Raw genomic sequence first — 25,688 nt, 5'->3', positions numbered from 1 at the left:
CGTCCTCCATTTCTGAGCATGAATAAGAAGCATGAGTGTATGTTTATATGGGATGTTTTTAGCTTTTGTTTTGTAATGTTCTGCAGAGAATAAAGAGAGCCAGTGTGGCATAGGGGCTTGAGCGCAGGACAACGGGAGAGACCAGGGTTCGAATTCCGGCTCGGCCATTGGTGACAATGGGCAAGTCACACTCTCTCAGCCTCAGAGGATGGCAATGGCAAACTCCCTCTGAAGAAACTTGCCAAGAAAATGCCTTGAAGGCACATAACAGCAAACAACAAATCACTTTAAAATCATACAAATAAACCACTATATATTTTATGAATTTAACACACAGCTTTTTATATATTACAGCATTTTATTAACATCTGCATGCCATGACCCTCTTTGAAGAGGACTTCTGGCATGACTTTCTCCAATATTTGCTGAATTGAACGCTGTTTGTGTCTTAATATTTGCACTAAGATGTGCGATGCAAGGTCATAAAGTTACATTTGTTCTTTACATTAAGTTCCTTCTGCTTGATCTTTATGAAACAATTATCTGTGATAATGATAATAAATTTAATTTCTTTTCCTGCCTCCTTAAGGCTTGAGGTTGGGTAAGTATTTCACAAAACTACACATCCCAGAATGCCACAGCACTGAGCCCTGGGAAAGTGGTGTCAAACTATTAAATCTGCAGCCTAAACAGACAATGGCTCTTAGCCTCAGGAAGGCTAAACTGAATACTATACTAAATGCACAATGGCATGCCGCAAGCTTTAGAAGTCACACTGGCAAAAGGGAGAAGGAAACTGGAGATGTTAATAGAAACCCGGAATATCTAGGCAGCAGTGCTACTCTTCTAGTTATGGCTCCATGCTGAAGCCACGCCTCTTTCAGTTAGAGCCAATGAAACGGTTCCATTCCGTATCATAGAGGGAGTAAAGGTTAGAGTCACTTCCGGGTTCATAATAGAAGCCATTTTCTCTCCTTTTTTCCTGGCTCTCTCCTTAGGGAGACGAGTCAAAACGGAAGCCTAAGCGAAGTACTACAAATCCCAACATGGGGCGATAGGCTCAGGAACGGGTTGGGTGGGTTTTGGAGGGCTAATAATGAGTTTTGATAGTCTGAGACCTACACTTCTGGTTGAACCGGAAGCGGAAGCGGTTCGGACGGAAGGAGCGGAGTTTGCACGGCGTGGAGCCGCAGTTGAGTTTGGCTTTTGCGAGGGACGGTTGTTTCTGTCCTCGAGTCCAAAATGCCGTCGGAGCGGTTCCGGATGGAGACGGTGGAGGCGCTGCGGAGGAGCCGCAAGGGGAGGCTCTCCTACAGCCGGGAATGGAGCCCCGACGCCGCCCAGGTGGGTTCCCTTACGGGGCTTTCTTGGCTGAGAGAGTGTGACTTCGAACCCTGGCCTCCAGAGTCATATAGAGTCCAGCTCTCAAACCACTGGGCCTCGCTGAGGATCAGTGCTGTGGCATTCTGGGACTTGTAGTTCCATGTGACATTTAGCCTCCTCTTGTCAGAAACCTCTGGGGCCAACGCAGCAAAGCACGGGTCCCAGCAGGATATACTGATCGCAGCCCCGTTTTCAATAAGGTTTCAATATTACATTCCATCCTGCTCCTGATGCCAGACACAGCCGTAACTGGCACGGCTCAAGGCTATGGAACTCTGGGATTTGTAGTTTTGCATCCCTGCTGCAGAATTGACGGCGTCTGACGTGGCCATAACTGCCCTGGAACTCTGGGATTTGTAGTTTTGTGAGCTATTTAGCCTTTTCTCTCTTGGAGGGCTCTACTGGGGCTGCAACAAAGATGCCTAGAAACATCTCTCGACTTTGCTCTCTCCAGAGTGCTTTCTCCAGGGTTTAATTTGTGGAAATACTACTACTACTGCTACTACTACTAATAATAATATAGTTTATTTATAGCCCTCCTCTCCCTGAAGGATTGAGGCGGAGAACAGTCATAAAATCGCAATAGCATAGCTAACATAATCCCTAACCCCCCCCCAATTAAAAGCTACAAAACATCATAAAAGACAATCAAATACTCTAAAATTAATGCTCATTAAAGCGAGGCAGTTGTGGGGCGAATGAAGCAACCAGAGTGATGGAAACGTCTTGGGGTCCCTGCTGCATGAGATCCTTGCTTTTGAGGAACGTTTTAAGCGTGTGTTTATTTACTTGTCTGTTGCCTTTAGGAAATCCTGGACAAATACCACAGCCCCCCAGAGCTATCTCCTTGCTCCGGATGGGCACTGGAGAAAATGCTCTCCTGCCCTCCAAAGCCAGCGCCTCTCTTTGCAAGCTCCTCGCCTGTTCAGGAGTCTGTCCTCATCCATGGCCTGTCCTCCTTTGCGCCTGATGCGTCTCCTTCCAGCCACCTGGTCTCCACGCCTCAGTCCACAGAAGCCCCCCATGAAGCACAGGTAACGCTCTTCCTGGCTCTTCTTCTAATGCTTTAGTAGGGCACTGCTTTTATGTTGCTTGTTCTGCTTATTAGAACGTATCCTAATAGCATTCGGTTATTTCTTCTAAGCCTGCTTGGAAAGGCCACTATACAGGAGGCCTGTCAATGGCTAGGATTCATTCCTGTCTCTTCTTTGCTTTCCCACCTTATTTACTCTTTGTACTTCACACGCAGCGTAAATTGCGTGGAGATTGGCAAGGTCCACACATGCATTGGCTTCAGTGACCTGGGCATGTGGCAGCCCGTCCCTTCAACTACTCCTCCCTCATTCTGCTTCTCAACTCTCAGTTGTAAGATCAGTTTCTAATATGGCTTCCCTTCCTCTCCACACCAGGGTTACAAGGACTGGAGAGCTTCAGAGAGTGACCACGACGCCTATACTCTACCTTCTCTCTCCAAAAGCACAAGGGTAGATGGTCTGATCCGGTTGCATGAGGAAATCCAGAAGCTGAAAGGGAAGGTAAGTAGAAAGCAAGAGAGCCAGCCTGTTGTAATAGTTTGGGTGTTTGACTAGGATTCTGAAGACCGGGGATCAAATCCTCACTCGGCCATGGAAACCCACCAGGTAACCTTTGGCAAATCACCTTCTCAGCCTCCGTTTTCTTTCTTTCTGACTTGCAGGAAGAGCTAAAGCAGCGCCTGGAACTGCAAGAGCAAGTGGTAAAGGCAGCCTCTGCGGAGGCAAGCGAATTGCTCAAGCGCTTTGATGAGCTGAAGGAGCTGAAACACCATCAGGAATGTCAGCACCTGCGGCAAGAGATAGAGAACAGGTGAGGGACTGATGCCATTCACCCTTCATCTCAACGGGAACAATTTTAACCTGTTTGAAGAAGAGGTGGGCAAAAATCAGCTCTGGGGTCACATGTCACCCCCATGGTTGTTTTGACAGCTCTTGACCCCTCCAGAGTACCAGGACTACTCCTTTTCTGGTCATAATAAAGGCAAATTTGCTTTCACAAAAGTATCCAGGAGCTGCAATTTACCTTTTAAATAACTTGTAGCCCCACCTGCACTGTTAAAAAAAAATACCAGGTTTCCAAAATCTGAATTGGGTTTCCCATTATTCAGATTTTATTTTAATAATAATAATAATTTGTTTTATTTATATACCGCTATTCCAAAGATCATAGCGGTGAACAGCAAGTAAGCTAATTAGCAAGTAAGCTAATTTGCCCCCAACAGTCTGGGTACTCATTTTAGCGACCTCGGAAGGATGCCAGCCTGAGTCGAGCTTGGGCCCTTTTGCTGGTCTTGAACTCGCAACCTTGTGGTTTTGAGTGAATGGCTGCAGTACAGGCATTTAACCACTGCGCCACCAGGGCTCCTTTTTGTTTGTTTTACCCATCCTAGCAGGGGATGACTGGTAAAAATCATCTGGAGGAACGACAAAGACATTTGATTCTGGTTTTGTGAGTATTGCAAGGGTCATAGCTGCTGTTTTTGCTTTTGTGTTTCAGCAACAAAGAAGCCCAGGGACAGCAAGAAAAGCTGAAGGAGGAGCACCGACGCAGAGCAAAGGTCTGGTTCTACAGGCTGAGGGAACTGACTTAGGTTTAGGTTGGGTCTGGAAGGGAAGAAAGTGCAGAGTTAGCAAAAGCAGGGAGGTCCTTGGAGGACTCCAGTCTTGGCCACCAGATACTCCAAAGCCTGGCTTGGGCATGGACTTCAAGCCTGTTGGGTTGTGAAATCCAAGATGTGGCTTATGCTCTTCTCCCACCTCTATTTTCATGACTATTTCCTTTTTGAAGATGTAGAAAAAGAAGATGGAGGAGAGCTTGAGATCAGAAGACAGGAAGTGGGAGTATAATAAAATAAGAGTTAAGGAACAGAAAGAAGATGGGTGCATGTAGTAAAAAAAGAGAACAACCCCAAACCAGTTAAGAGGCTATCCCTGTTTGTCATAGTTTTGGCTGCTATCATCAACCATCAAGGGAAATAACTATCCTCCTGGGAAGAAATGGGGCCAGGTCGTTTCACATGGGGTCTGATCCTGCTTGGAGCTTGAAAGCTCTTCAGGATAGGGATGTAGAACACAGAGCTCCTTTTTCTTTTTTGTTGTCAATCCCTTTTCTTAAAAGAAATATTAAAATCCTTCCTCCTTTCTGAAAGCTGATGAACCGGAAGCTACGCGAAGCTGAGCAGCAGCGCCAGCGGCAAGAGGAGCTGGACCGCCTTCACAGGGAGGAGCAGCAGGAGCACTTGCGCCGCCTCTACTCCATCCAAGAGGAGGTCTTGCGGATCAACCAGCAGATCGGCCTCAACTACAGGCATAAAGACTTGCCTGGGATTGACCTCTCCCTGTACAGTAACCGCGGCAATCAGATCTGTGGGGAAGTGTCAGGGATTGTCCACGCGGCCAATGAGGTAAAAGATGTGCAGAAGAGATGTTCTTTTGTTAGGGCTGGGGAGGAGGGAAAGCCTTATCAACACAAGATGCATGATCCTGAGCCAGCACATGTTCTTCACTATATTTGATTTCTCAATTTCAAAATGTATTTCCTCAAACATTTCTAAATTTGAAATACAGATTTGTTCCCTATGGTGTTTTTTTTTTGGGGGGGGGACCTTTATTTTTGAGTCAAGAGATGCATTATAGGATTTGAAAAAAGTGATTGGATAACTGTATCTCAATTCCCATGTTAATCAGAGATGGATCAAGTCAGTTTGCTTCAAAACACAGATCAGATGAAATCTCAGAGCTTAGCTGTTATCCTACTAGTTTAGATCCTGCAGTGGTTTAATGGAGTGATTCTCATCCTTTCATACACTAGATGTGTTGGCTTTCATCTCCCAGAAATCCCCAGCCACCATGGGTAAGCTCAGGGATTCTGGGAGTTGAATTCCAAAACAGGTGGAAGGGTAAAGGCTGAAAACTGCCAATAACATTCCTTTAATAGTAATTGCAATCTTGAGTGCAGCTTCTGTTCCCTTTTGGTTTCCGACAGAGAGGGTTCCCCACTGAGGCAGATGTGGCCTCTGCTGATCATGTTCTCCTGGAAATGCATCAGCTGATTTCCAAAATGCAACAAGAAATTGCCCTCGCCGTCAAAGAGAAGAAGAGGCATGAGGAGGAATTGGTCATGGCAGCTGCTGCAGCGGTGGCAGCGCAAGAAAGGAAAGAGGAGTTACAGAAACTGGAGCGTGCAAAACTGCCAGCTCCAAAGCACGGTAAGTTAGCATGCTGGAGGAAAACCTGAGAGACATGACCAGTCCAGCCTTTCCTCATTTTGATGACCTCCAAATGTGTTGAAATGCAACCTTCCATCATCCCTAGCTGGCATAACTATTGGTCATGATTCATGTTTTAAGTCCCATTGTTTTCAAGTATGATTAAGATGGGATCCAAACTATTCTGTCTGGAGGGAGGGCATTGTGGATTCCTGGTTTGCTTATGTTTTCTAGAACTCAGGTTCTTGGTCTTTGGTGCTCCAGATATTTAAGGAAACGATTTAAATATTTTAGAAGGGAAATTAAAGCTAGTATTCTTGGGCTGCCTCTGGTTCTAAAGTGTAACTGTGTTGTTTTGTGACCTTCCATAGGGCTTCAGGTGAAGGCAGAGGAGACGACTATGCAGTGGTACCAGCAGCTGCAGAAAGAGTCCGAACAGTGCGTTGCTTCTTTCAGTCGGTTGGCCAACAGCAAAGACAGCCAGGTAACGATGCTCCAGGGTTTCTTGGGAACTGGGGCAGAATATTGAGGGAATCAATTCATCGTAGTATCTTTGGTCAAAGCTGAGTACGGAGTGGTCCCCCACGTCTTTTTGTACTGCAACTTCCAGTATTCCTAGGTAGCATAAATGAAGTGAGGAATGCTGGGAGTTGCAATCCAACAACTGAAGGACTACACAAATCTCACCCCTCTCTTAGAGACTCGTATGAGAAAAAGTGATCCTTTTCTGTTTTCCTCTTTCCTTCCCACTCCTTCCTTTTGAGTTGTGCCTTCTAGACATGTTTATCTTTTTTCACTGCCGTGCCTTTTTAGTGACTGACACTTTGCAAGGGGCAGTCTGTAGCAAGTATACTTTGGCAACAGAGGGCAAAGCTTTATTTCAGCCTTTTTTTTCATATGTGAGTATTATTTTTTGCGAGGGAACTCCCCCTTTGCTGTGAAAAACAAATCTGAAAATTGATCCAAGCCTTAGTTGTGAACTTGGCTTTCTTTTTCAGGACAAAAAAATAAAAATGGATTTACAGAAAGCAGCCACCATCCCTGTTAGCCAGATTTCTACCCGAGCAGGTGGGCATTGAGCTTCATTTACCCCATCAAACACCTGTGAAATGTTTTGGCCACACTGTTGGCACTTTATGACTAATAACACATTCCTGGGTGGCCCAGGGCTTTATTGCAGGGATCACTTGCTCCTGTGTAAACCTGCCATTGGCTTCCGTGTCTCTCTTCTTGGTATTCTCTTAGGATGTTTTGTCAGATGAGCAGACAGGCTTGTATCTATTCTACATGGTTATAGCACTTCGATTCCATGTTTTATATGCAGAAGATCCAAGGTTTAATCCCAGTGTCTATTGCTGGAAAAGTCTTGAGACTAAGGCTTTTCAGTGGTGAACAATTCATTGCGAATTGAGATTTCTGTCTCCTGTATATCAGTACTTGCCAAAGCTTTTCCACACACACACACCCTCCTTAGCCTACCTTTCTTCCTTTGGAAAATCTTCTGTCCTTGTCTTTATAGGTTCCCAGTTGAAACAGATATTTGAGAAGATCCACAGCCTCCTTTCTGGAAAACCTGTCTCCTGCGGTGGCCACAACGTCTCTGTCACTCAGCATCCTGAAGGCCTGGAGTTTGTTTATTTCAAACTGGCAGAAAAGTTTGTGGTAAGGAAAGTCAGGCGAGCTGTGCAACATGTCCTAAAGGATTTCGCCACATCGCAAACAAAAGACAGCGAGCAACCCTGATTTGACCGTTTTAAAAAGGTTATGGGAGGGTGACATCTCTTGCCTCTTTTCTTTTCCTCCCCGCCTCCCAGAAACAAGGTGAGGAAGAAGTAGCATCTCACCACGAGGCTGCTTTCCCCATCGCTGTGGTGGCTTCTGGCATCTGGGAGCTGCATCCCCGGGTGGGGGACCTCATCTTGGCCCACTTTCACAAGAAGTGTCCGTATGCTGTCCCTTTCTACCCAGCCCTGAAGGAAGGCACCTCCATGGAAGAATATCAGAGGTAATTTCATTGAAATGTCAAATGTAACGGAGGCAAGTAGTAACCAGGAACCAAGAAAACTTATTCTCCTTGTGTCCCTTACTTGCTCCTTGTAAGCTGTGGTTTGAGTTGGTCTTCACAATTCTTCTATAAATTGGTCTATGAATTACTTGTCTTCTAATGCACAGGATGCTTGGTTACCAAGTGAAAGATTCAAAAGTTGAGCCACAGTATAACTTCTTAAAGCGGATGTCTGGGATGATCCGTCTCTATGCTGCTATGCTTCAACTGCAGTGGCCTTACAGAGATAGACAAGGGGTATGCGCATTGTTTTGTTGGAAAAGGCTGTATTACTGTTGGTTTTTTGAGTTCTATTCCATTCTCGGTCTTTATTTTTTTCCTCTGAGTTTCTGCATCCGATTAGCATTTTTTCTGTTGCCAGAATAGCCATTCACATAATTCGGTTGGAGGGAGATTTCTAAACTAGGGATGGGCTATTGTGGCCCTCAGTTCCTCTGACAACCATCATATCACCTTGAACATGTCCAATCTTCCCTGAATTCAGACGTTAAGCAGGGCCAGGTTTGGTTACTATTTGTATCGCAGAGTGGCCAGGACTGAATACCAGGGATCTTCAGAGAACCCTGACTGAAATGCTGGAGAATTTCTGCCAGTCCAAGATGGCAGCGATGGCTTAAATGGACCAAGGGTCTGACACAGAGTAAGGTACCTTCCTGTATTCCTGATCTCTCACTGTTCCCCCAAATCGACACGGGTAAAGAGAGGGATTTGTAGACTGAAAACATTCAGAGGATGACAGCTGCCCTCCTTGCTCTAAATTGTCATAGTTCAAGCTGACAGTTGACTTGGGTGAGTTTCATTCGTAGTAGGAACAAGAACACAGTCTTCACAGATTCCTTTGGTCTTCAGGCTCACCCACACCGATTGAATTACGCATGGCACTGGCTGGCACAGATGTTGAACATGGAGCCTCTGGCGGATGTGACGGCCACCCTTCTCTTTGACTTCCTGGAGGTAGGCAGTGACTCCTCTCAACTGTGTGCCACTCTTTTCCTTTTCACTACAGCTTCTCTCTTCAGAAGAAGAAAATGGGGCTCATTTAGAAATTACTGAGGTATCATGATGACATAGCAAACTAAACATACACAGAAAGTCATTGCAGACTCCCTTTCTAATCCTGAATGTAGAAACATACAAACTCAGGAAGGATATATTAAGGATAACAAAGCAGATGTTCACAATATTTTGCAGGGTGAAGGTTGAGATTGAGTGAAGTTTGGGTCAAAAAATCAGAGTCATCTTGGAGTAAGCTTCTAGTAGGGTTACCAATTGGGCTAGCAACATCTGTGACCTGAACAGCTCACTGTTGTATGCTCCAGTTAGCAAGTGTCCTGTAGAAGAGGAGGTTAAGATGTAGGTATTTCTTTCTTTGCCACTTAACAAAAGATTGAGGTGTGTTGCCTTCGGCCAAACACATCTTAGGAGCTGCAGATTATCTGCCTCCTCTTTTCCCTCTGAATCATCAGACTCTAGCGGGTGAGTTATGCTTGTCACACATTTTCTTTTGTGTTAACCGCTTGTGGGTGTTCCTGATGAAGTGAGCCGTGGAAGCTTATGTCCATCATGCCAGTCTCTATGGTGTCACAGGACTCTTTGTTTCTCCTGCAAGAGAGCAACTTGGCAATTCACTGCTAAGTAATATTCATTAAAAGTGGGCATCAATTTTCATTTTAAAAAAAGCCTTCAGGAAATGCTTCAGGCGGCTGGTTTTGCTGCATCAGTTTCTTGGCCAGCACCTCTATTTGAACCACATTTTAATGCAGTCTTTCAGCATAATGCTATTTTTCTACCCTGGTTACTTTGAGCGAATAAAGTTTTCCAGCCTTGAGCAACCAGCCCCTGTCCTCCTTTCTAGACACAAGCACTGGTATTACAACTCAGGATCATGCAAGCAGATGTCAACTGGAAATAAAGGAAGTCAGATTTGTTACAATTCCTGGGTAGTTCTTCTTTCCCTTGTTTTAATGAAGCCAGGGTAGGAAATTTTTCCTTGGTTTGGATGTATGGATTGTGCCATGTGCAAGCATGCTGATGAAGTGACTTTTCCCACCGATGTGAACAACTTTATAATCAGCAGTATTTCTAGTTGTCTTTGGCAATGCTTCCAAAGAACAAAATGGAAATGGAGAACAAAAGCTGGCAGGGCCTATTGTTTTCATCCTGAACACTGCTGCGGGTTCCTGTGTCACCACTGTGTCAAAGTGCTGTCCCTTGTTGCCCCTGTTATCTTTGTTGTGCTTAACATTGTTAGTAAGAACAACCGTTGCTATAGATGTAGCCTCCAGGGCCAGATTCAGTTTTAGAAAAGTAGTTGAGAGCAAGGGCTCATCCACTTTAGCTTATTTTTAACAAGTTTTGTTATAGGAAAAACACAGCATGCAGACCGAAAACATAAAATCATATAAAAAACAGACGGTTTTTGCTGCCAGGGATTTTTTGAGAACAATTAGCTCAGCGAATTTTACAAACTGATACCTTCTTTAAAAATATTGTATATGTATATACTTTGCATTCCTCCAGGTCTGTGGAAATGCTCTCATGAAGCAATACCAAGTGCAGTTTTGGAAGATGGTCCTCCTAATCAAAGAAGAGTATTTCCCAAGGTACAAGATGGATTATTTGAGCATGTCGGAATATGCTGCCTCCATTTGGGTATATCTTTGGTGTGTCTTTCAGCATTCTTGACTCTCAAACTGTAAGCATCTTTCTCAAACGGCAGGATCTAGCTCTCTACTTTAGATCTTAACCTGGTGCCAGATTACAAACTACTATAGCTTTCTTAAATCTCGGAATCAATTGCTTCTGTGCATGTGGCCTGTTGTGCTGCATTGTATCTTCACAGTCTTGTGTTCACTTTGTCTGCCAATAGTTCGCATGTTTCTCTTCCTTGTAGGATCGAAGCAATTACAAATGCTGGAGAAATGGGCTCCCTCGTAAGATTGAAGCAGTTCTTGGAGGTAATATGACTCTTTCTACTTGATTATTATTATTGTTACTTGATGGTTTTAATACTTAGTTTAGGCCATAATCTTCAAATTCTGTGTCCTTCCCCTTAAGATATTTCCAAGACTTTAATCCAAGCATGGAGACCACACCAATAGGGAGCATCCCATCATACACCAAGCAGATACTTGTATTTCCTTCTTTAGCCCCTCTCAAAATGGTGACAGGTCATTTCCTGGACCATTTTGAGAGATCACAGAAGAAAACAGAGGTATCTGGGGCTTTCTGAGGGCCTTGTATGGCTGGGATTTGGGTGGTTTGTGTGTTTTTTCATACCACCTAGGACTACCTACCTTTCCACATCATGGCACTTTTGTGGGCTTTCTGATTTACCCAAAATTTCATAAACTCCCTCATTTGCTAGATTGCAGAATTTCTGTAGCCATTAACCTAGGCATTTACATTTGTATATGCCACTGTGTCTCAGTGACCTTTGTCATGCAGACAGTCTCTGGATTTGCAGTTGAGTGTCTCGTGTTTAAAATGTCACTTTCTTCTGCTCCAGGAATGTTTACGGAGGAAAGAAATTTCTCTGCCCAAGGGCTTTCTGCCGCCATCCTTTTGGAGGTCGTGATTCCTCTCCTCCCAGCGACAGCTTCCTAGAAGCTCAGAGAATGGCCTGCTCCAGTTTGGATTTCATGGACAAGTCTCCAGAGAGAGTTGCTCTCTTTTAAAGAAAAGGTTGGCTCCTGTGGATGCCTCAGGAACACCAATGAGCTTTACTTTCCTCTATGCTTTGTAAGATTCAGAAGCAACACAGTTTGGGTTTGGTCTTTTTTCAAATGTATTTTATGAATTCTTATTAAAAATTATGGGATACTTCTGTGTTGCATTTGCTTTATAAATAAAGGTTAATAATAATAACAACAATAATAATAATGAACAATCTCAAGAACAAATTTGGATTCTGACGGTTAACAAACTGCAGGATTTTAATATGACTGTCTTGGGAACACCAAGATTGTAATGTTAAGACCTCTAGACATTAAACGTCTTTATTATCACAGGGAGCCTTTTAAGGTGTCACTTTGAATTAAAACATTGCCAGCCGTTTGCCAAACCACCCGAGTCAGATGGCCTGCAAAGACAAAGAGCGGGTGCATTAGGGAGGTTTTTGACTCAAATACAAAGAACAGATGGGTACATTAGAGAGATTTTTGACTCATCAAAAGCAATGCTCCCTTACTTTTAAGAGGGATGCTGATTATTTTCTCCCCTTCTTTCTCCCTTAAAAAAGTAGTTTAAAAAAGAGCTTTGTGCTTCGTTGCAGTGAGAAAGTGTCATTATCTAAAGAGCAAATTTGGCATTTGCAGAGACGAACATGACTGCGTGGTTTGGATATGTATTTGGCGTGTGCCAGAGAAACCTCACAGGATACTGATCTTAATTTCCTTGCAAATAAACAGGATTTAGCTTGAGTTTTGGTCTTTGGGAGGCCTTGGACATGACCCACACTCTCAGCCTGGGAGGAAATAATGGCAACCCCTTTTAGGCTAGGGATGATGGGTTATGCTGTCCAATGGCACCTGGAAGACGCATGATCCCAACCTCTGGTTAGACTCACACCCCAATTTAGGTGCAACCCAGCATATGCTTCCCTGGGGAATAAATCTGTGATTGAATTTAACAGGGTTGAAATGTGAGTAAACATGGGTGCTCTCCGGCCCATAGAAGTCAATGGGCTTTGGCGCACTTACCTGTCTCTGGTCTCCAGCTTTTGTGGGATCTCTTATCCAGGCTAGGGAGCATTATTGGAATGGGGTTTTTTGTGGGTTTTTTAGGCTATGTGGCCATATTCTAGAAGAGTTTGTTTCTGACGTTTTGCCTGCATCTGTGGCTGGCGTCTTCAGAGAATAAATAACCCAGTTAGAAGTAAAAACATCTCAGAAACAAACTTCTAGAACATGGCCACGTAGCCCGAAAATTCCCCCCCAAAAAACGATGGATGCCGGCCATGAAAGCCTTCGGCTTGGAATGTTTTCATCGCAGCGAATTCACTGTACAGGGACCTAACTGACAGACATGGGCTTCGGAGTATTGTATCCTGACTTTGGTTCCAGTGCAGCTGCGAAGGGAAGCGAAGGGAGTTCATTCTGCATTCAGGTCCCATTCTGGCCGGATTTTGCTGTGAGTCATGCTCTTTCCAGAGGATTCATGCTCCATTGCAGTCTCCTTTGCTGCAGTGTCACTCGCTGCAGTGCTTCCCTCCAATTTAAATGTCATGTCATATATGTGTGTGTGTGTATATATATCAATGGTGCAGTCCATAAACATGTTGTTTTGGGGGATTTAAAAATATCTAGGCCTGTTTGCAATCCCAGGCATATGTATTTGAAGTTTGTGAGTTTATATTTTGCAGCCCCTTGGTATGTTTGGACTACATCTCCCCTAATCCCTGGCTATTGACCAGCCTACCCAAATTTGGTGTATTTGGACTGCATCTCCCCTAATCCCTGACCATTGGCCGCCCTGGCTGTGCCTGATCAAATTTGGAAGGCCAAAGGAGAGGCAGACATGCCACTGGACTGAAATACACCCCCCCCCCCCCCCCCCCGATTTTAGAACTGGGTGAAAAAACCCAACTTTGAAGCATTGGTTTCGCTCGGTAATTTCCGGAACCATTCGGTCAGAGTCGCCTGCCTCTGTGCCTTCGGCTGTTTTCGGAAAAAGGGGCGTCGCCTCAGGAAAGGTCCGGTCCCGCCCCTTTCGCTCGCTTCGGCTCTTTCCGTATGCGTTCTGCGGCGGGTGACGTCACCGCCGTGCTAGTTTATAAATAGGGGTGCTGAGCGGGCGCTGGCCCCAGTCGGCGTCTGAGAGGCGGCAAAGGAGGAGCGGAGCGCGCTTGGCTTGAGAAAGAAAGAGAAAGAGGCGCTGGCCCTTCTTCCTACAGATCCGGTGAGGCTGGGGTTACGAAAGCGGGACTCGGGGCTCCCCTCGAAGGGGAAAAGGAGGGAGGGTTAGGCCGCCGGAGCCTTAGAAGGGCTAGAGGTGGCCTTTGAGAGCGCCTCCTCCAGGCGCCTCTGGGAAGTGAATGCAAGTGTGCAGATATCATCTATTCATGCTGCATCTCCACTGCAGGGATAATGCGCTCTGGCACCGCTTCCACTGCCCTGGCTCCATGCTCTGGGTCCTGGGATCGGTAGCTCCTCTCTCACAGAAGCCCTGGGCCACAGAGGAAACTACAGATCCCACAGGAGGGGCCTTGGCAGTTACAAAGGAGTGCCAAAGCGCATCAGTTCTGGCTAGGGCTGCGTTTGCCCTTTTGCTCTGGGTTGGTTCAGGGCAGTTCCTTTGGATGCAGCAAAAAGAAAGGACTACCCCATCCTGCTGTTTATGGACTACAGTTCCCATGATCCCTGGCCATTGCCCAGCCCATCTCTGAGGCTGAGAGAGTGTGACTCGCCCAAGGGCACCCAATGGGTTTGCATGGCCCAGCTGGGATTTGAGCCCGTCTCAAGTGCTCTCAAACCAGTGTCTTGTGCAGGCGGCTCTGGCGCCATGGCAAACTACACATCCCAGGATCCCATAGGATGGAGCCTTGGCGGTTAGTGTCGAACTGCATCAGTTCTGCAGCCGCCTCAGGAATGGCTAGGCTGCTGTGGGCTGGTTAAGGTCAATGAATGCAGCAAAGAGACGCCAAGGAAGCATTTGTGGTGCGCCTTCAAGTCGCTTCTGGATTGTGGCGGCTCCAAGGAGAACCATATTGGAGTTTTCTTGGCAGGATTTGTTTGGAGAAGGATTGTCTGAGGCTGAGAGAGCGTGACTTTTTGCCCAAAGCCACCCATTGGGTTTAATGGCAGACCTGAGACTCGAAGCCCGCTCTCCAGAGATCTAATCTGACTTGTGATGCTTGACTTGGGAGGAATTGTGAAACTGAGTGTGGTTTGCTTTTGAGTGAGCTTTGCTTGCGCTGGGTGGGTTGCAAGGCTGCCCTTTGGGAACAGTCCCATGGAGAAACCCATCCAGGTTTCTCCTGAACAGCCAGGTGTGCAGGGCAAGGTTGTGTCATCTTCAGCATTGTGGTGCTCTGTGAAACGGGGCCATTTGCGACAGGATCCTGGACTTGTTCCCACAGAAAAGAAACTATAGAAGCGTTTGCATGGACACAAAAGACGAAAGACAGGTGGACGGAGGAAGCCACAGCCCTGGGCTTGCAAGACCTGAGCTGTTGATAAATGGGTCGCTTGGAGGCCTTTCATAGGGTTGCCATAAGTCAAAGTCAACTTGATGATAGTGAGCTATTCTGTTGTCGAGAGAGAAAATAACAATTTGGAAAGCTCCTCTTATTTGAGCATTGGCTCCTTTGTGTGCCTAGCTTTCCTTTGGAATATATGTGAAAGAAGGCTCCAGGGCTGGCCCTGGACCACAACCAAAACCCACCAAACAGCGATGCTTTTATGGGGACAACCAAAGTGCACAATAGACACGTTGCAAGCTTTCAAACGTGTATATTGTGCATTTTGGTTGGCCCAGTAAATGTATTGCTCTTTGGTGGGTTTTTGCTGTGCCTGGAATGACAAAGGAAAATGACAGCTTTTTTATTCTAATTCACATTCTTGAATTCTTAGTAATGACTGGTTTTGCGCATTTTTCTCGCCATTGGCTGCTGTTCCTGAGCTCTTTTCATCAGGTGAATTCCTTTTTAAGCCTTGCTATATCATTGTTATGTGGCCCCAAGTCGACTCCAACTTACGGTGACCCTAAATCTTTCATGGCAAGATTTATTCTGAGGATAGAAGGCCGTTGAGAGAGTGTGACTTGGCCATGGTCACTGTGAGCTTCCATGGTTAAGTGAGTAAATATGATTGCCGTTTCCAAGTGAGAATTTGAACCCTTCTCTCCTATGGTCCTAGTCCAACACTATAAGCACTGCATCATCGTGGTTGACGCATTAATCCCCCCCCCTCAAAACCCTCTGTGCATATCAGTTTGATAGAGCAGAATAAGACTTCTATAATGCCCCTGACAAAATTTGGGTTTGAATTCTGGCCAAAGCATTGCATGAAACAGGTGCGTCTCCAGGTGATGTGGGTGCAGCGCTTGAGCTATCTTGGCCCCAAAATGTGCTGCTGCGGAAGACTTTGCAGCATCCCTTCCCCTGCCAGCCCTGTTTGACCCCACCATTGCTACAACCATCTTCTCCATCAATCCTCAGATGCACCAAGGTTCATTTAAGCTTTGGGCGCGACCCATAAAGTTCCTTCTTGGCTCTGGCTGTCAGCAATACCCAGAATATGTCGATTTTTTTTGCTCAGCAATTGCTGGCAAAGAGGCACAGGGCTGTGTCAGACTCATCATTGACACCACTAAATGCAAAGGTGTGCTGGGGGATTTTTGTGGATGTCCAAAACATACCACTCTAAAATACTCACACAATCTCAAGCTTAATAACATTGCAATAACAATCACTCTACACACAGTACATCCTACATATATCTTAATAAACTGTGTGTCTACCCACATATCTATCACATACCTACCCCCCCATCTATCACTCTTACATCTCTTCTTCCTCTTTACACCTTCTTCTATCCACATCTCACTCTTGTCTTCTCTCTTTTCCATGCCACCCTTTCTTCTCCCTCCTTCCTTCTCCTTCAAATGACCCTTCAGTCCTTCCCCTCACCTTCTATTCACTTACACCAACCCTCATTGAACTTACATATGACTTTCTTTCCTACCTTCCCCATTACTTGCTTAACATCCATATAGGGGGGTATTTTTGCATAGGATGGTGGTCCTACAAAAGGTCAGGAATCCTAAACCTGGGAAATCAGGACTACAGATTTCAAGGTGGGGTTTCCTTCTGAGAAGTCATTGCACTGCTGTAACCCTTCAGTCTCAGGACAAGACATCTTCACACAGCAACTTTCTCGTCCTGCCTGAATTTGAATTGGGTACTTTTAATCCTTGCTAATGAAAGCTCAGGGCAGAATGGGGCCAAGGGAGAGCTAGTTATTCCAGGTTAATCTGTGTGTGCAGTTTGTTAGCTTACATGGAGGATAAAAGGTCATTCTGCTCCCAAGTCACATTCTGTGACTCCATTAACAGTCTCTCTACTTAAACCAGGCAGGGATAGCAGTGTTGGCCATTTGACAATGGTTGCATTTCAGTTGGCCAATATGGATTTTAGTCTCTATACTTGTAAGCTTTGGTAGCACTGCTTGCTTTTTTAACAAATGTAAGGTTCCTACTAGCAGCACCTCTTTCTCTCCTGATGTGCTTTTCGATAGGCTTGGCTGCATCAAAGGGGCGAAAGGGAGCTGGGTGGGGTTGCTGTGATCCCAGAGCTTTCTTGGCCCTGATGGTCTGTTTGTTCCTTCCGCCGCCCTTGGAAAGGATTGACGGAGGAGACATTGTTGGGAGAGGATGGAAAAAGAAGAGGAGGATCCGCCCTTCAGAGCAGGAGGGGCAGGATACTCCACACAGAGCCTTTGGGGAGGAATAAATGGGCACAGACCCTTCTCCCCTTCCTTCCTTCCTTCCTTCCTTCCTTCCTTCCTTCCTCCAAAGGAATAGTTAACTCACCCTGATATAAGTGAGGAATCTGGTTTGCAAGTGGGGAAATTTGTACACAGAAAAGAAAGGACGGGCGCCCGGGTGTAACCTACATTTCAGAGCAATGGCTTCCCTTCGCTTTCATGTTCTCAGCAAGTGGCGCAAAGGTGTCGTTTCTCTGCGGCTTCCAAGGGAAAGGCTTTCTCCCTAAAGCAGATTTCCAAAGCTTTGCCAAACCAATCGGGGAATTGAAAAATAGGCTGCCTATCTCTCTCTCTCAAATCTCTCTCTCTCTCTTCCTAGCACATGAGAAAAACACCGCCATCGTCGTTGGCTTAAAACAATGGGAGTTGCCATGTTTTGAGAGGTCCTTCAGATAGAATGGCTCTTACCTCTTTTCCAGGATAAATAGTCCTTTGTCCTTTTTCTGGGACACCGTTTGATGACAGAGGACGGTTCTTTCTCTGTTTGTAATTGCTGTTGTGCCAGTTTCTGTTCTCCTATTTGCAAATCTATCAACAAAATTGAAGAAAGAGTGAAATTATGAGTTTCTCTGTATTCCAGGATCAGGAATGCTCATTGGTACAAATGAGTTTATGTGAGGCTCCCAAGATATTCTGGACAGCATTTGTTTTGTAACACTGTTTTATTTGGGTTCGCATATTTAATGTAAATTAGTATAATGTTATGTAAAACAGTTTGACAAAATAATGAGACAGACATCTAGAAATTCTGACTTTTTTCTTACGGTGCTGGTAATGATTTCTGCAGTATTGGGAAGAAGCCATCCGTGAACAAGCAGAAATGACGGCATGAAAGAGACAAACTGAACCTGCAGAAATATAGCTGTTGCCTATGTGTGTTTGGAAAATCATTTTACGTTTTCTTTAAAACACTGGGTTGTGATAGCAGTGAAACAGAGAAATACGAATGAACCTGCTGTTTGCTAGCAACTGAATATAATCAGTCTGTGGAATTCTTAAAGAAAACATTATTTGAATGATGCTTTGCATTACGTTTTAACACAGTTTTCTGCCCCTCCCTCTTTAGAAGGTTGTGTTGCCCTTTTGCTGCGTATCCAGAAGGAGTGAGGCGGCTTGCTGTTTAGTCCCTTGGTGCAATGAATATTAAGCAGAGACCCTTTCCCCTTCTTAAGAGTCGGGGTTTTATTTCTTTCTCCCTCATTGAAGGCATTTCGAACCCGCTCCCAGAGAACAGGGTGGAGCAGGGACTGCAGATGGTAGGGCCTAGATTGCCAAGCACAACACAGTGGCAGGGCCTTAAGAGCCGCTTGCAAGAAAAGAAAGGGTCCTTCCAGTGCTCCGCTATATTTTATTAAGTTATGTCCTGATTCGTGCTTAATAAGATGTTATATTAATATTAAATCATTGGTTTGTTTGCAGAAACATCTAACCACACATCTACTTCTTCTCAGGGGAAAAAACAACAGGGGATTTACTGGTCAGAGAGAGAGAGAGGTGTTGCTGACTCTGCTTTTGAGCCTATGCAACCTGATCCGATGCACATTTACTTGGAAGTAAGTTCCCCAGTTCTCAGTGGGGTTTATTTCCAGGTAAACATGCCTAGGATTTTGGACTTCATCGTCATCTTGGTACCAAAACCACCCAGACTCTTGTAAATAGGAGACAGAAGGTTTTTCACACTCCTGCAGCATGTGTATTAAACCTGGAATTTGTACCTTGTATTGTAGCATATTGACCTTGGCGACACGTTGGTTTTTTGCCAGATAGCAATAATTTGCCACCTGGGCATGTTCCCAAAGCGTTTTCCTTGGGCTCGATCGGCTTCAACATTGGGTCGGAAGTAAGACCGTGAATGGCTGCTTTGCGCAAATATGATGCTGGCTGGGAGGGTCGATAGTTAAGAGCTAAATAAGGTGGCAATTAATAACGTGCTTAAATTGTAACTGGTAAAACATTATCTCCGTATCCTCCTCCCTTTTAGACTCCGCATTCCTCCATCATGTTGTCATCATTTCGCAAAGTCAGAGTTCAGGTATTTTGCGCTCTGCATGCGAGGCACCATCCGTCTCTGGTTTGCTGTTTCTTCCTTTTTAAAGAAAAATACTGCATTGATAAAGTGTGAGCATGGCGTTTCTTCCAAGTTGTGTGTCTGTGTCTTGATGCCTGCAGCAAAAATATACAGAAACAGATGAAGCTGTCTGCTGTGAGATTGTTCCTAGCGGCTTTGTAATGTGGGGCTTTTTAACATCATACATTCTGGACTCCGCTTTTCTCCTCTTTTTTGCATGGTGTGTCACCAATGTGAGTGAATTCTATCCCATTTGCCAAAACAATTTATTAGGACTTTTAAAAAGCTGTGTGATGTTTTTTGTTCCAGCCAACACTATGATAGTTCTGCTTTTCTCCTGTTTCCTTCAGTTGTGTAAAAATTAAGTAGGTCATGTCTATAGAATCTGTGTCAGAAGAAAGACTTACAACTCTCTAATTCCAAAATAAAGTGAAATGCTTTCCGTATTGGGGTCACCGACGAGAACAATATAATACCAAGGAGATTAAGGTTGGGAACCTGGAAATTAATAATATCATAGGTCTTGGATTAATATGGCCCTCTGGGATGGTGGCTTAGCAAGCGAAGGTGGGACACATGTTTCCTGAAATCCTGGGTGGGAAAATAGAATTTCATGTCATGCTTTACTCTTGCTCTGGAGAGGATAATGAAGGCCTTTGTCTTGTTTTGTCTTGAAATTAGCCAAAAAGTGGCCATGATAGTGGTGAAGAAATCTTCTAAACTGCAAAGATCCTGGGAAAGGAGCAGTTTGCTTTGATTGTTATTTTGTTCAATAAACTGCCACATACTTAATGAATCCTTCTTTCTTTCTTCCTTTCTTATTTAAACTATATCCAAGGAACTCAAGATGGTGTACCATAAAGCCAGCTGAAGACAATAGATAACAATACACTTGTCCCTCCACATTCGCTGGGGTTCAGGGCACAGGACCTCTGTGAATGTGGGAAAACTGCACATAACAAAAACACTGTTTTTACCTGAGAGGACACCTCTCTAGGAATCTCTAGGTCCTCCAGTGCAATTCGGTGACCAACATCCATCAGAAATTGACCACAGAAGCATGTTGGAGGACCTACATATGCCCAGGGAAGTGTTTTCTCTACGAACCTCTAGGTTCTCCAACCCAGCTCTATGGTCAAATTCCAGCAGAGTTGCATTAGAAGACCTAGAGAGAACGTATTAATCAAAGCCGCAAAAGCCAACGCCACAAATGTGGAGGGCCAACTGTCTGTACCTTGCATGGCAGAAGGTTTAACCAGGTGGCCCTGGTGGCCTTTTCTGACTCTTAAGATTGTGTGATTTTATGTACAGCTGTGGTTGCCACACCCTGAAAGAAATATTGTAGAGCTGGATCTAGCAGGATATTGTAGGCATCCGTGGAGATTGTAGAATAATGTGGGAAGGAGAGAGGAGGAAAGGTGTGGATGAGGACAGCTACAATGAACAGAGGAGCAGGTCTCCAAAGGAAAGGTCCCAAAAACATCTTGGGGGAGCTGTGTGGCCATATAGCAAATGCAATAACATCCAAGCAATGATACCTTTATTGGGACAATCAAAAGGCCCAATGACACATCGCAAGCTGTTGAAGTCACACTGGCTTCTTCATCAGGCAAACAGGAGAAAGAAAGTGAAGATGTTAGTCATAGGCCTGCGTTTTCTGTTTCCACTTCTCAAGTCCCATTCAATACAATGGCATAGCAATATGATGTCTGTATATAAAATGGAAAATCAAGGTTTGCTATTTGGAACTTATACATTTTAAAAAATATTTCCAAGCCTTGGATGCCTGAATCTGTGTCTAGGCCTTTGGTCTGATCCACTGCGTCCCTTCTTTGGTTTGCCAGTTCTTCCCCACACTAAAACGGTGTCTGTGCCTGTGAGGTGCCATGTGTTGGTGTGTGTGTGGCATAGGCAGCATCGTAATGCCTCTCGAATCCACCTCTTGACAATGGCTGTTCCTTTGTGAATAGTGCCGCTGACATCATGGCTGTTGCATCGCAGCGGCTAAAAATATCCCCGTCCAGCATTCCCACTTAGATGCCTGGCCTTCTGTCTTTCCGATTATTGTTTCCAGGGGGGAAATAAAATAAAGAAGGTAAAATAAATACAAACAATTCTCTGGAACTTGCTACAAACCATTTCCCCCTATTTGTTGTCTCCCATACCTCTTGTTGCTTTTGTTTAATGTAATAATATTTTGTTCATGTAATAACAATGTACCTAAAACAATAAGAGTGCCTCGATTCCCTTTGCTCTGGAGGGCTCTAAACCTTTTCCTATGGCAGTCCCATGAAGCCAGGAGTCCTGAGCAAAGTGTGGCCCTTTCTCCTCATCAAACATACCATGAATAATTTCTCCTGGAAGCCTCCAAACCCAGCAAATTACCTTCTAAACAAGTTGTTGTCTCCTCTTGTACTAACATTTGAAGTGTTTCTAATCCACACACCATGTGTCTCCCGGAGCCCACCATATTTGCGGATTCTTTATCTCTGGGTTCAAGCTCCCATGGTTTAACAATGTTTTTAAAAATGAAAATGCCAGAAAGGCAAGCCTTGATTTTGACATTTTATACAAGGGGCACCACTTTACTATGTCATTTATATTGAGTGAGACTTGAGCATCCATGAATTTTGGTATCCATGGAGGGTCCTGGATCCAAACCCCAGCATATTTTTGCCACCCCTAGACTGCCAGAATGGCTCACCCTTGTTGTATCCAAATTTTGCCAAGCTGGGACTCTTGGCTTCGACTAGAGGAGGAGAAAAAAACAACCCCATCTCCGCAAGTGTCCTGGCTTTTTCCACCCTCTTTCCAACAGCCCAGTCTCTTAGGAGAAAGCAACCCAATTGCTTCTGCTTCCCTGCCCAGCCTGGAACTTTCTGCCTCCCTGCAGCTGACCTTATCAGCGCAACACAGATCGCAAAGGGAGGGACCGCCAACAGCCGGCTGCAATGCCTGGAATGCAGCCATGATGGTGGTGGTGGTGTGAGTGTGTGTTTGTGTGCGCCCCTACTTACATATGCAGGCCTAACAGCAAAGTCTTAGTACTCCAGACCCAGCCCAGCATCTCTGAAGTCCCTCTGCCTTGATTCCTTTCGCTTGGTACAACAAAGGACGGGCGTTTTAAGGCTGCATGATGGCATCAGGGAACAAATTGGGAAGCGGCTTCTCTGGCTGAGACAGAGTGACTGCAGTTTCAGGATGAAAATGTTGAACGCTGACTGCATTGGTTTTTTGTGGGGTTTTCGGGTAACGTGGCCATGTTCTGGAAGAGTTTATTCCTGACACTTTGCCAGCAGATGCGAAATAAACTCTTCCAGAATACGGCCACATCGCCCAAAAACCCTACAAAAAACCAATTCTGGCTGTGAAAGCCTTCACCTTCACTTTGACTGCATTACTCTGAAGCATCTGCAGGGCTTTGCTGATGGTCTGCGCTTGTCGCTGTGTGTGTTGTGAGGGCTAGGTCCCATTTTGGCAGAAGACAGAGATGCTGGCATCAGCTGGTGTGTGTTGTGTGTGTGTTTTCTCTTCCTGCAGGAAGGAACAGTCCATTAATTCTGAACCAAAGCACTCCTTCCCCCTTTGCCACAATTGACTTGCTCCACTTACTGTACTTACAAAGAGAGCTTTTCATTTTTCTAAATTCCCGTGAAAGGGCAAACCAAGCTATGTGACTCGAATAGCAAGAAGGGATTTGTTTCTCTGACTGAACCCAGGGATGCAGTTGAATTACGTTATGGGTTTCTCTGTCTCTGGACAGTAGCGAGGGGTTCCAGACAACCACCCCAGACTTCCTAGGAAAGAAGATGGGGAGTGAAGCAGAGGTGTGATCCCAAAAGAGGCAGCCAATTCGTGGCCCATGTTAGGAAGCCTGAGACTAACCTGTCAAGGAAGAGATGCGAGTGAGAACAAATGGCCATTGAAAGAGCCTCCCTGCCCCACCCGCAGCCTCCACGGTTTTGAAAAGCCAGGGTTCGGCATGGTTGCCATCACCCAAAAAGTGCATTTGTAGCTGTGAGTCACCTGCGTTGAGCACATCCTTGTGCCTTTTGTTGGGAGCCAGGACAAGAGTGTCTGGTTTGTCAGATACACAAATGTGGGGTGGATTACTGACCTTATGTCTAACTCTTGTCTTACTTTGGGATTGTTATTATTATTAACATTTATTTATAGAGCACTGTAAAGTTTGCACAGCGTTTTACATAGTAAGGGTCAAATAAAATAAAGGGAAAAGAATAAAAACCTGCCAAGCGGCGTACAATCTAAAACAACAACATTACATGATTAAACTATCTCTAAAATAATCCTAACTGATATACAATAAAGTGTAGCTATTGTGCAGCTGTTGGTGGGGCGAATCAGCTGATGGAGGCATCTTTAGAGGTTTGTTTGGTAATGAACATCTGAAATCATGCTCTTTTGATTTAAAAAGTGAAGAACCAGCCAAACTCTGCAGTCTTCGGCCTCCTACACACACACACACAACACACACACACACCCCTTCTTAAAATACCGCAATGCAGCTGGCCCCAAGAGTTCACAAGAATAACAACTGCTGTGGCTGAAACTGCAGTCTTTGGCAGGGTTTGATTTACTCTTGGGCTCTGGAATGTGTGAATTCGCACCCAGATGTTCGTTTCTCTCAGTCAGAGAGCAGGAATGGACAATGCTGGGATGAAGCTGTAGCAAATATGTCCCCGCCTTTCTACTTTCTTTTTTAAAAAATGAATTGCACACAGATGTTTCCCTGGTTTTTGTGAGGCTCTGAAAAGAGGTTAAGTAAGAGCAGCACATTTAATACGCTAGCAATCCCCGGTCCTTTTTCATTTCCCACAAAAATCTGGCCAAAAATTTAATTGGCTTTCCATTAAGCAAGCCACTTGCTGACCATTCACATATCACAGTAAGCCCTGGTTTGTGTTAAGCCACAAATTGCATAGCAGGTGACCAAATAAACTCTGGCTTGTTCCATGTTTCACCTGCCCTTTTGGTCTGTTTCTGTTTTGGGGTGGATAACTGGGAAAACAGGCCAGATACAACCCACTCTTAGATGTTTGAATAGTAAGACAACAAGAGTTAAGCTTTCTAGTTCAGGGCCAATTAACAAACCTTAGTTTGTTAGTACAGGCAAGTTTACATATATGTAGGCCAGTTTCCAGTAAACCATGCCATGGCCTGGTGTGACATGCAAACAGTGTGTATTTTACATGTAATGATGTTCACAGCAAGGTTTGTTACAAGAATGAGCCTTTGCACACACAGGGCCGATGCTGAGAGCTTTCACATAGAATAGCTACCATTCCTTATTATGTCTGGGTTTGGTGATCCATCCTTGGCCAAGAAGCCAGAGTATGAAAACTGTAATATTCAGAGACCCACGCAAAGCAGAAGGGCAACATATGCTCCAGTCTTAAACACATTTTCATAGGGAGTCCCATTGAACTCTCTGAAACAGAACATCCCCGATAAGTAGAATAGATTATAAGTAGTGCTGAGATGGTAGTAGTGGGGTGGGGCGGTTTTTTCTCTTCCGATATTTCCAGTCTCTTTCGTAGATGATTCTGGGGCTGGCGAGCAGCAGCCTGAGTTGACTTTCGCCGCACTGCAGCAGTGCAGATGCTCTGTGAATTGCTCATAAAGTGCTCATGTTATTTCTGCTAGTGGCTTCCTCTTGGCGCTTCTAAATTGTCTGCTATGCCTTGTGTTACTGTGCCATTTTTAAACACAATATAAAATGCAGACTTTTAAACATAAATAGGTAGATCTTGGGTTGGGTTGGGAGAAGTAGTTTGAGCTGTCATAGGTCTCTTAAGTCAGACCATTTTAGGTCATTGTTGTCCTCCAGATGTTTTGGACTTACAGCTCCATCATTTTTCACTAGCATAACCAATGGTGAGGGATTATGGAGGTTGCAGGCAAAAAATCCCTGGAAGGCCACCACTGCGCATCCTTGTCTATTCAGAATAGCCTTTCAAGGTTTTGGGCAGAAATCTGTCCCATACAATCCTCTGAAATTTTTAACTTGGGAGGTGCCATCTACAACCTTTTGCATTCAAAGTAGCTGCTCTGCCTCAATGCTGTGGTGGGAGCTTTCTTGGTTTGATTTTTCCTTACTGTCTGTTCTGCCCATGGGTTGATTCAGTGGCTTTTGGTTTTCAGAGAATGGACCTTGCTGGCATAAAAGTGCTGGAAACAGCAGAGGACATACAAGAGCGGCGTCAACAGGTTTTGGACCGGTACCACCGATTCAAGGAGCTCTCCACCTTGAGGCGTCAAAAGCTTGAAGACTCCTACAGGTTCCAGTTCTTCCAGCGCGATGCGGATGAGCTGGAAAAATGGATCCAGGAGAAGCTCCAGATTGCATCTGATGAAAATTACAAGGATCCAACTAATCTGCAGGTAGGAGCGTTTTCCACTTTCGGATGCCGGGGGATCATAAAT

The 25,688-nt window shown here is 44.9% G+C and overlaps 2 protein-coding genes across 11 annotated transcripts in view; both read left to right on the top strand.

Moving 5' to 3' along the window:
* Window positions 1-1,163: 1,163 nt before the first annotated feature.
* On the top strand, window positions 1,164-11,513 carry GLE1 (GLE1 RNA export mediator). Of its 2 annotated transcripts, none has more exons than XM_089534766.1 (16): window positions 1,164-1,344; window positions 2,190-2,417; window positions 2,793-2,918; window positions 3,080-3,228; window positions 3,916-3,976; window positions 4,568-4,822; window positions 5,404-5,626; window positions 5,998-6,110; window positions 6,625-6,694; window positions 7,146-7,288; window positions 7,441-7,631; window positions 7,799-7,928; window positions 8,541-8,645; window positions 10,212-10,294; window positions 10,585-10,648; window positions 11,200-11,513. In XM_089534766.1, exons 1-16 carry the CDS (start codon window positions 1,243-1,245, stop codon window positions 11,266-11,268), a joined length of 2,112 nt encoding a protein of 703 aa, XP_089390892.1. In that variant the 5' UTR covers window positions 1,164-1,242; the 3' UTR covers window positions 11,269-11,513. The 2 variants fall into 2 exon arrangements, with proteins under 2 accessions (XP_089390892.1, XP_089390891.1); XM_089534765.1 differs by having other exon boundaries at window positions 10,212-10,354.
* A 1,995-nt stretch (window positions 11,514-13,508) lies between these two features.
* SPTAN1 (spectrin alpha, non-erythrocytic 1) overlaps window positions 13,509-25,688 on the top strand; it is a 47,085-nt gene continuing 34,905 nt past the window's right edge. For 8 of the 9 annotated variants that reach the window (XM_089534762.1, XM_089534759.1, XM_089534761.1 and 5 more), the window contains exons 1-3: window positions 13,509-13,589; window positions 19,158-19,208; window positions 25,407-25,646. In XM_089534762.1, the coding sequence (XP_089390888.1) occupies window positions 19,176-19,208; window positions 25,407-25,646 (273 nt within the window). In that variant the 5' untranslated portion in view covers window positions 13,509-13,589; window positions 19,158-19,175. The remainder of the gene's footprint in view (window positions 13,590-19,157; window positions 19,209-25,406; window positions 25,647-25,688) is intronic. The other variant, XM_089534755.1, reaches the window with a different exon arrangement.

Source organism: Sceloporus occidentalis, unplaced genomic scaffold, assembly GCF_023333645.1.
Source record: "Sceloporus occidentalis isolate IW3139 unplaced genomic scaffold, rSceOcc1.0.p SCAF_8, whole genome shotgun sequence".
NCBI lineage: Eukaryota > Metazoa > Chordata > Lepidosauria > Squamata > Phrynosomatidae > Sceloporus > Sceloporus occidentalis.
Note: the sequence above shows the minus strand (reverse complement) of the source record. Positions and strands in the feature narration are given on the sequence as shown.